The sequence below is a fragment of the Galeopterus variegatus genome, unplaced genomic scaffold, assembly GCF_000696425.1.
Source record: "Galeopterus variegatus unplaced genomic scaffold, G_variegatus-3.0.2 Scaffold5704, whole genome shotgun sequence".
Taxonomy (NCBI): domain Eukaryota; kingdom Metazoa; phylum Chordata; class Mammalia; order Dermoptera; family Cynocephalidae; genus Galeopterus; species Galeopterus variegatus.
This window is the reverse complement of record NW_007731815.1, coordinates 127,937-138,920: the sequence shown is the minus strand read 5'-3', so window position 1 is coordinate 138,920 and position 10,984 is coordinate 127,937. Positions and strand designations below refer to the sequence as shown.

General features: G+C 37.1%; 1 protein-coding gene across 1 annotated transcript; it reads left to right on the top strand.

Annotated features, from left to right (window-relative positions):
- Positions 1-115: 115 nt before the first annotated feature.
- ZNF300 (zinc finger protein 300) lies at positions 116-10,485 on the top strand. Its single transcript, XM_008589866.1, has 6 exons — positions 116-222; positions 938-1,064; positions 1,754-1,797; positions 7,141-7,267; positions 7,512-7,634; positions 8,826-10,485. Exons 3-6 carry the CDS (start codon positions 1,783-1,785, stop codon positions 10,373-10,375), a joined length of 1,815 nt encoding a protein of 604 aa, XP_008588088.1. The 5' UTR covers positions 116-222; positions 938-1,064; positions 1,754-1,782; the 3' UTR covers positions 10,376-10,485.
- The last annotated feature ends 499 nt before the right edge of the window (positions 10,486-10,984 follow it).

The window sequence follows — 10,984 nt, the reverse complement described above, 5'->3', positions numbered from 1 at the left end:
GGGAGCAGCCATATTGCCTCCTGAACAAAGCCGCCGAAGACGCGGAATGGCAAACCCGCCCTGCACCGCACAGCGCAAGCTCGGGGGTCCGCGCTTTCCTCAGACAGGAAGCGGGAGAGTTCGCCAATATGGATGTGACAGCTGTCCCCATCAAGCAGTGATGGGCGTTTCGGGACCATGGAGTCGAGCTAGGGGTCAGAAGGGAGATATGTGCGGTGATGGGTGAGTCTGTGGGATTGGTAATGGGAGGGAAGGGGACCGTGAGGGTCAGTGACATGAGGTCTATGAAGTCACTGGTTGGGTAGGTATGTGTGATTAGTGTTGGGTTTATTTGGGAGTCAGGGATGGAGTGAGCTATGTGGTTAGTAACTGGGAAATGATGAAGTGATGGGATGTCTATGGGGTCAGGAATGGCGTGTAGGTGGACTACTGGTGGGGATAACTGGGGTCAGTGATTTAGGAGGCTCTGAAGAATCAGTGATGGGGGCAGTGGACTAAATAATGGGTAGTTCATGTAGCCAGCGATGTGATGGACTTTCAGTAGGGTATGTGCTTGCTAGGACCAAGGATTTAGAGATTGGAGGGGACATTAATGGAGTCAGGGCGTCATGTTGGTCAGCCGCAATTTACTGGGAAAACCTTTTGCTTTAAGTTTTCACAGGTCATAGGCAACCGTTGAGTTCTTAATGATCAAGCTTCTTCTCACCTCTTTTCTCAGTCCACCATTGCCCCCTTAGCTTCGTGCTCCCCTCAAAAGTGATCATTTTTAAACAATATCAAACAAATCAAAAGGGATAGGATTATTATGAAAAGTATGATATCAGCCCTTCTCTTTCTGAGTTCATTGAAATCGTGTTATATTTTATTCCAGAAACATTATTGAGCATCTGCTGAGTGTCCAGAGATGACTATGACCATTTCTCTTGTTTCCTTCCAGATCTGTTTTGATAAAGTATGGGATACCCCATATAAAACAGTCTTCCTGTCATGGGAGCCCCCACTTCCTCTGAACCAGTTCAGCGCTGTCTGTCTTACTCTTCCTGGGACTGAGAAAACTTTATCAGGTGTGTGGCTTCCTGCATTGTTGTATATTCCCTTTTACCAGTGGTTCCAATCGATCACCATTTTTGTATGTAGAAAACAGCACTGTTTGAAAATTAGCAATAAAAATTTAAACAGAAAACTTCTTAAAATTAACATTTTAGTACGTGAATACTCATTTGGCTGGAGAGTTTGCTGAGTTGGGGGGGAGGGATATTAGAGAGCTCTTAGGAGATTATTGGAATTCAGCTGCTGGTTCTTTCTGGGGAATGAGGGAATGCATTCCTCAGTCTTCTGCTTGATCATTCCCATTCTTATTGCCAGGAAACTCCATCCACAGTTAAAGCTTTATATTTATATATCGATCTACGATTATTATCTTATAATAATGTTCTACAAATAGAATTGCTGATTCCCAGTGGAAACAAGTTGTTAGTGAATCAACTGGAAACATATCTTCACATCTATCCAATTAAAAAACTTTGTCCAAGGTCTGTGTGATCATATTATAGGCATAAGAAGTGTAAACGTTCGTGCCTTCTCCACATGGTGTTTGCTAACACTTCTGAACAGCTTAAACAACCTTTTCCCATAGGGTGGCCCATTATCCACCTGACTTCTGATGGTTGTTTCTAGACTGGCAAGTGTAGAAGGTGTAGTCTGGGTTTGGGCTGTGAATACTTGATTCTGATCACTAGTTTTACTTTTTCAGGTATCTGCCCTTTTGGAAGAGAGCAGGAAATGATGAAGTCCCAGGTAAGTTAGTCTTTTAAAAAATTTCCCCCTTGGTTTTCCATACAATGAAATGGAAAGTACATATAGCTAAAATTGGAATAGGGAAAAGATAGCAAAAGTAAAGATCAAGATCTAGAAAGAGTTACTTGGTAGTGTGTAGAAAACCTTGCTTGAAACTGTTTTTATAAATTGATGTACCAATTTTTCTGATCTTTCTTGCAGATATCATGAGTTATATGATTAGTATTCCCCTAAAGAGAAAGCAAATAAATTTCCCATGGGACGAAAATATTTCTCACCATGTAAGACTAAAAATAACTTCCTTTTTAGGCCTTTCTCTAGGTGATGGAGTGCACGGCATTCTCACCTACATTACTTCGGTAAATGCAGTAGTAGATTTCTTATGGTTGTTTCTTAAAGTTATCTTTTTTAGTGGGAAGGTATCAAAATGTCTTGGCCAAACTCCTTAAACTTTATTCTTTAGAGCGGTGGTTGGCAAACTGTTACCCATGGGCCAAATCCAGTTCTCCAACTGTTTTTATAAACAAAGTTTTATTGGAGCACAGCCATGCCATCATTTGTTTACATATTGTCTATGGCTGTTTTTGAGCTACAATGGCAGAGTTGAGTGGTTACAACACAGATCGTATGACTTGCAATGCTAAAAATGCAGTTTAACAAAAAAGTTTATTTACCCCTGCCTTGGAGGAGCAAATTGATTACATAGGTTTCCTGTAATCCAGCTTTATCCAGAGATAAAATCTAGATAATTTAGAAGGATAGGCATATTTCAAATGGTCTTGAAAAATATATATTTCTTTCAAAAAGAAGTTCTTAAATTGTATTTACCTGGGAAAGCTTTGGAGGGCAAAGTTCCCTAATGCTCATATCCTTTGCTATGGTTTCTGAATTTGTAGGATTACTGTCCAATTCAAGGCTGTTCCTTCTCTGCTCTTCCATTTTTATTTATTTATTTATTTATTTTTAGATCAATATAAAAAAATTGTTTTTCTATGCATTTGCCATGAACAATCCAAAAATAAAATTAAGAAAACAATTTGCAATATTATGAAAAACAGTAAAATATTTAGGAATAAATTTAACAAAAGATGTGCAAAATTTGTACTATGAAAGCTATAAAACATTGTTGAAAGAAATGAAAGAAGACCTATAAAGTTGGAAAAACATTCCATGTTCAGGGATTGGAAGACTTAATATTGTTAAATGACAATATTCCCCAAATTGATCTACAAATACAACACGATCCCTATCATAATCCCAGCTGGCTTCTTTGTAGAAATTGTCAAACCGATTCTAAAATTCACATGTAATTTCAAGAGTTCCGGAATAGCCAAAACAGTCTTGAAGAACATAGACATATAGACCAATGGAATAGAACTGAGAATCTAGAAATAAACCCATGCATCTGCGGTCAGCTGACTTTTGACGAGGGTGCCAAGACCATTCAATAAGGAAAGAATAGTCTTTTCAACAAATGATGCTCCATAGCCATATGGAAAAGAATGAAGATGGACCCTTAACTGCTCTTCCATTTCTAAAAGTCTGTACTTTTTTTCTCTCTGCCGACATTTGCTACATGCATGGTAGCATGGTATAAACATTTAAAACTGTATAAAAAGTTGAAAATTAAAAATGAGAAGAGACCTTTTAACTTAAACTCTCCTCCTTTTGAGATAATCAGTGTTAACAACTTGTTTCTAACCTTTCAAACCCTTTTTGTTATGAGTATAACTGCCATTAAGTGTGTATGTGTGAAAGTACAAGTGTGTGAGAATGTGTCTTATTTTCTTGTCCTGTTTTGTTTTGGGAGGGTTTTTTGGAAAAATAACGTTATAGTAAAGATTTTGTTCTGCAACCTGATTTTTAACTTACTGTCCAGTTCAAAGGTTTTTGAATATCTTCCCATGTCCGTGCATAGAATTCTCCTTTACTATTTTATCAAATGCATAATTTCCTTGTGGCCTGTTTGCCTGGGATCGTTTCCTCATCTGTTAAATGGAGATTATAATCCTCACAGGGTTGTTGTGAGAATTAAGTGACTAAAAACAATGCTTAGAACTATAACTGGGGCATGGTTTGTATTGTATGTGTTAGCTGTTATTACATCATCATTATCATTGTCAGATCTTGAAATCAGCTTTTACATTAGGAGTACTTATGTATATTTTATAATAGAGCTTAACAACTGAGTTCTATTGCAAAGGGTAGATTTTTTTTTTCTTGGATGTCAGTAGCTTTAGAGCTATGCTGTCCACTATAGTAGCTACCAGTCGCATGTGGTTATTGAGCACTTGAAATTGGCTAGTCTGAAGTGAGATGTGTTGTTAGTACATACTAGATTTTGAAGATATAGTTCTAGAAAACTCAATATGATACATGTTGAAATGATATTTTGAGTAATATATTAGAATAAATATATATTATTGAAAATAATTTTTTCAAAGTGGCTCCTAGAAAATTTAAAATTACCTATCTGGTTAGTTTTATATTTCTGTTACACAGCAATGCTGTAGACAATGGGAATGGATTTTTTTATTAGCTCAGTAAATCCAACTACAATGGCTAATTAACCAATTAAATGCTTGTTCTTTCAGGAAGAGGGCTTTATATTTTCCTATACCATCTAGAAATGAAGTCATCATTTTCACACATATCCTTCTTCCCTCTAATGCCTACCCCCTTCCATTTCCTTTATCTCTTTTATTTTATATTTTTGGCAGCTGACCAGTAAGGGGATCTGAGCCCTTGACCGTGGTGTTATAACACTGTGCTCTAACTAACCGAGCTAACCAGCTAGCTTCTTTCATCTCTTAATGGCATTTCCATTCTTACGGCCACACAAGCTATAAAACTGTTTGTAGATGACAAAAATACAATTTTCCACCAATTATGCGACAAAATTAACAAAATTTATACTCATTTAGTATATTGAAGCATTTGAGTATATTAATAATGCAAAATCAGAATGTCTGAATGACATCATCTATGAATTTTCCTATCAGAATGAATTTCCTCTATATTCCACATTTATTATCTTTCTCATGTTACTGTTTTTCAGATCAAAAGAATGTATTGACTAATGCATGAAAATTTTTAACTAAACATGAGTTTTAACTTATTCTCTATAATCTTCATTTGTTCCTTTTTAGCAAACATTTCTTGAGTATCCAATATATCTCACGTGCACTGGCTAGCTGCTGAATATCTTGAGAAGATTTAGGCATGGTTCTTTTCCATGGTTGTTTCCTGGGAGGCAGAGAAAAGTAGGGTAAAGAGATGTGGAAACCAACATTGACAGATAAAAGCTCTACAACAGACATGGGAGCAGGGTACTGTTATACCAGAGAATGGGGAGCAACCAGCTTTATAAGAAGTAGGGAATAGGATTAAAAGATTAGTGAACTTTGGATCATGAAGGAAATAGGATGAGGATAGGAAGTAGTATTTGTAAAAGAATAAAAGGGCAGAGTGATTTTAGGAAGGCTGAGAATTTAAGGAGAACTGAAGTGGAGAGTGCTTCGTGGAAAGAGATGAAAGGTGATAGTGAAGCAATAAAACACAAAAGATCATGTTTACAATTGTCAAGGAGGCAGTTTAGGCCACAGTAGTCAAGAACCCAGGCTATTGAGTCAGAAAAAATCTTGTAAACCTGAAAGTTAAATCACTGAGAGTTAATTCACTATGTAACCTTTCACCAGTACTTAAGCACTGTAATCCTCGGTTTTCTCGTATGTAAAATAGAAAATTATTAGGGTTGTCATGGACAGACTAAATGCTTAGCAGCTTGATGATGTTAGTATGGAACTTGGTGTGATATGAGAGAAAGCTCAAGATTGAGATGACTGAGATGAGACTGTGTGTGCAAGGAGGGAAACAAAGGAGGTTTTTATGCAGGGCAGTGTTGATGTTTGAAACACTATTTGTTTCCATTCTGAAAGCACTGTTTGATAGTAATGGAATATTTAGGGAAAAACCTGAAAAAGTTTAAAATAATACAAATTACTCTGTTATTAGATGAATTTCTGATATTTCAACTATTGTGAAAATAATAGTGACATAATTAAAATAATTTTCCTTTCAGAGACATTTTATAGCTTTACACTTACCCAAGTCATTTATTTTGATGCCATATCACTACTTTGTTGTGGTTTTCTTCATGAATGTTTCCTACACATTTCTTGTTGAGTCTGTTATTTGGGATTTTTAATTTTTTGTTGCTATTGTAACTGGTGTGTTTCATTATATTTCTAGCTGTTGGACATATAAAAGAGTGCTATTAGGTTTAGGAGAAGCTAAGATCTTTTTCATATGAAATGAGGGGATTGGGTTAATCTTCAAGAACACTGACATTCTGTGATTCTCTAAATGTAATTTTTCTCTTTTTTGATGTTGTACTTAAAAAGGCCTTCTCTGTTCTATACTTATAAATTAAAATTATTCTTTGTTTTATTTTATTACTTTTATGGTCTTTGGTACTTTTTAGAGTTTAAATTTTTGTTCCATCAAAACTTACTTATTTTGTTATTTAAGGTGTAAAATATGGTGTGTTAGTTTCCTTGGGCTGCCATAACAAAGTACCAGAAGCTAGGTGGCTTAAACAACAGAAATTTATTGTCTCACAGTTCTGGAGGCCAGAAGTCTGAAATCAAGGTGTCAACAGAGTTGTTTCCTTCTGAAGATTGTGAAGGAAGTGTCTGTTCCAGGCCTGTCTCCTGGGCCTATTGACATCTATCTTCTTCCTATGTCTCTTTACATCATTTTCCCTTTATGCGTGTCTGTCTCTGTGTTCAAATTTCTCCTCTCAATAAGTACATCAGTCATATTGGATTAGGGTCCACACTAACAATCTTATATAACTGATTATGTGATCTCATATAATCATATATTCAATGATCCTATTTCCAAGTAAAGTCACCTTCTCGGGTCCTAGGGGTTAAGACTTCAAGACATAAATTTGCAGGAGATACAATTCAATCCATAACATATGCTTCAACATTATTTTCCTCATGACTATCCAATTTTTTTAATACTATTCATTGAATACATCTTCCCACTTACTTGGGTGATGCCTTTATTATTTTTTAAATTATCATATGTATCAGGTAGGCATTTGATGGTTTACCTCTTCTGACGAGATTGGGCACATGCAGGGTGGGATGGCTGTAGATTGGTTTGCTTTTTCTATTTTCCTGATCTGTCTGGTTCTTCTTGCTAAAGACAGGATTTTACATTGTTTCTCCCTTAAAACTATTATGTAAAACTAGGTGTAGGTATAGTTTTGTATACTGTAGTAGAACTGGTGAGAATGATCACTTTAGATTGAACAGGAACGTACTGTTGCAGGGGTTAGTATCATTCAAGGATGTGGCTGTGGATTTCACCCAGGAGGAGTGGCAGCAACTGGACCCTGCTCAGAGGACCCTGTACAGGGATGTGATGATGGAGAACTACAGCCACCTGGTCTCAGTGGGTAAGGATGGCTTCCCTGCATGACTCAGAGTTGTCCAGTCAAGTGCCTTTCCTTATTAGTTACTGTGATTAGGTGGTTTCTGACATAGGTACTGACTTTTATGACCTTTGAACTTTTCCAAATGGAGTTTTTTACTTTGCTAAGGGCTAACTGGATAACTTTATTATAGACCACCTGAAACTTCACCTTTTCTTCTTTCTTCAGTTCAGTCAATCCCAGTTCCTCTGTGATTTCCATTTAATAGGGTATCCAGTTTCCAAACCAGATGTCATCTCCAAGTTGGAACAAGGAGAAGAGCCATGGATCATAAAGAGAGATATATCAAACTGGATCTATCCTGATGACAATCATGCAAATGGGAGAGAAGGGAAGTGAAATATCAGTTTGTTTGTTTTGTTTTTTGGATTGCTTGGTGCATGAGGCTTATGTTTCTATCCTTATTGAAATCTCCTATTCTTTGCTCCTGTGCTGAGAATTTAGTGGGCATTAACAAATAATTCAGAGTAATGGCGAGCCTTTCAGAGGAGAGCAATTTCCTTTTCAATTGTCTCTCTTTCTCTAGTTTTAAATGCTTCTTATGAAAGGGCTTTACAGACAACAGAAGGCAAAATCCTACCAGGAACATAGGTTGTACAACGGTACTTCAAAAAGTTCATGGAGAAATAGAATTAAAAGATAATACAAATGTTCCATGAACTTTTTGAAGTACCCTTGTACTTTAGAAGTTAAGACCTCCCCAGGTGACTATACATGACTATACAGAACTGAAGGTCAACTACAATTGCTGTTTTAAAAGTTCAGAGAAAATTAGTCTAAAGAGATATGGCAGAATTTGAGAAGGCATTTTTCAGAGCATGCAGCTATAGCTGTTCTGAATGACATAAGAGCTGATGAGTCTGAAGGAGGAGAGTGAAGGCAAATGGTGTGGGGGAGAGAGTATGTGAGCAAAACCTTGGAGTTAGGAAGATATGGCTTTCCTGGGAGAACTTTGCTAGTTCTGACACAAATACAAAATGTTTTATCAGGAGTAGTGAAAGTGAAGCATGTATCCTTGGTGTGAATCTGATACTAAATCCACAGCAGGATCTTGGATTTGTCTGTTGTTTGTGTTAGTTGTTACTTAGGAAAACAGACTAAAGAGAGTTAAAGTATTTTGAGTACAGAAGAGACCTTGTTTCTTTGGAGCAGTGGCAGGAAAATAGTTAAGTGTATATAGTAAATGGTTTGTAAGATAAATGAATTAAAAAGGTGAAAATGGTTTTTATTCAAAAGGCAGGGGAAATGGGAAGATTCTAGAAGATTTAAGATTACAGGGATAAGAACCCAGACATTTTTCTGTCTCTTTCATGTCTAGTTTTTACATGACTATTTCCATTCAACATCCTTGTATATGTATGTGTTCACTTGGCCATATTATATGCTGTGCTGTCTTCTGAGATGGCCTGACTCCATCCTTGTTTTCTTAGTTCATTGGCTATGCTGGATCCATTTGTTCCACTTCTCTGCACTCTGTTAATTGTTCCTTATGACTCTTTGATTTTATCTTTTCTTCTTTTAGACAGGAAGAATAACCTTCACAATTCCAAATCATGTATTTGGGGGACTGTTTCCTTCCATAATAAGATACCGAAAGGAGTCACAAAGGATGATTCTTTGTATTCCATTTTAAAAGTCTGTCAAGGTGATGACCAGCTGCAGAGATGTCATGAAAATCAAGACAAACTCTTCAGGCAAGTCACATTCATCAGTAGCAAAACAGTGACTGAGGTGTCCAGCCATAAGTATAATGCACTGGGCAACATATTTCAAGAGTGCATAGAATCAGGTACATCAAGACAAAGACTCCATAAATATGATGCATTTACAAAGAACTTAAAACTGAATATTGACCTACCTAATTATACTAAGAGCAATTCACAAAAAAATCTTGATGGAAATTTTGGATATGGAAAATCATCTAGCCAGAGTGTGTCCAATTATAATCTTGAAAAAATTCACAATGGAATAATACCCTGTGGTGATAATCAGTGTGCAAATATTTTCAGAAATAAGCAATCCCTTATTCAATATCAGAATGTTGAAATGAGAGAGAAAACCTGTGTATGTATTACCTGTGGAAAAGCCTTTGCTAAGAAGTCACAACTCATTGTACATCAAAGAATTCATTCTGGAAAGAAACCATATGATTGCGGTGCATGTGGGAAAGCTTTCAGTGAGAAGTTTCATCTCATTGTACATCAGAGAACTCATACTGGGGAGAAACCTTATGAATGTTCTGAATGTGGAAAAGCCTTCTCTCAGAAGTCATCCCTCATTATACATCAGAGAGTTCACACTGGGGAAAAGCCATATGAATGTAGTGAATGTGGGAAAGCCTTCTCCCAGAAATCACCCCTCATTATACATCAGAGAATTCACACTGGAGAGAAACCCTATGGATGCAGAGAGTGTGGGAAGGCCTTCTCCCAGAAGTCACAGCTTATTATACATCATAGAGCTCATACTGGAGAGAAGCCATATGAGTGTACTGAATGTGGGAAAGCCTTCTGTGAGAAGTCCCACCTCATTATACATAAAAGAATTCACACTGGTGAGAAACCCTACAAATGTGCTCAATGTGTGGAAGCCTTCAGCAGAAAGACAGAACTCATTACACATCAGTTAATTCATACTGGGGAGAAACCCTATGAATGTACTGAATGTGGGAAGACATTCTCCCGGAAGTCACAGCTCATAATACACCAGAGAACACACACTGGAGAGAAACCCTATAAATGTAGTGAATGTGGCAAAGCTTTCTGTCAGAAATCACATCTCATTGGGCATCAGAGAATTCACACAGGTGAAAAACCTTATATATGTACTGAATGTGGGAAATCCTTCTCTCAGAAGTCTCACCTTCCAGGACATCGGCGAATCCATACAGGAGAGAAACCTTACATGTGTGCTGAATGTGGAAAGGCCTTTTCCCAGAAGTCAGACCTTGTTTTACATCAGAGAATTCATACTGGGGAAAGACCCTATCAATGTGCTGTATGTGGGAAAGCCTTCATCCAGAAGTCACAACTGACTGTACACCAGAGAATACATACAGTGGTAAAATCATGATGATTGACCACAGAAAAGCCTTCAGTATTAGCTCAAGCCTTATTACCAGAAATCTGATTAATCGATAAGTTTGGGGATGACATCTGTTTGGATAAAGTGTTACAACAGAATTTGTGTTTTTAGTGTGGTGATGCCTTTTTCAGCAAAGATGATAGAAAATAATTATATAAATGAAGGACATTTTTAACATGTCATGTAAAGCTTTTCTTATTTTATTATTATTATTTTTTTTTGTCCTTTTTGAGACCGGCTGCACCGCGCTCAGCCAGTGAGCGCTGTGAGCGCACCGGTCATCCCTATATAGGATCCGAACCCGCAGCGGGAGCGCTGATGCGCTCCCAGCGCTGCACTCTCCTGACTGCGCCACGGGCTCGGCCCAAGCTTTTCATGTTATGAACTGGATGGTCAGTAGAACAGATTAGGTATACAGAATATTGTCAAGTTACATATTCCTTATTATACTACATAATGATAATCAGATGTCATGAAATTGCTAATATAGCTTGGCATAATTATAGCCACAGAGTAATTTTCTATAAAGGAAATGGAAGAAAGCTTGAGAAAAAAACCAAAACGAAACATCAGATTCTAGAAACTACATTATAAGAA

Excerpts from the sequence above, each read along its gene's own strand:
- ZNF300 (XM_008589866.1), top strand. Across the intron at positions 7,268-7,511 it reads CAGCCACCTGGTCTCAGTGG|GGTATCCAGTTTCCAAACCA; the intron begins GTAAGGATGGCT and ends TCCATTTAATAG. Across the intron at positions 7,635-8,825 it reads TCATGCAAATGGGAGAGAAG|ACAGGAAGAATAACCTTCAC; the intron begins GGAAGTGAAATA and ends TTCTTCTTTTAG.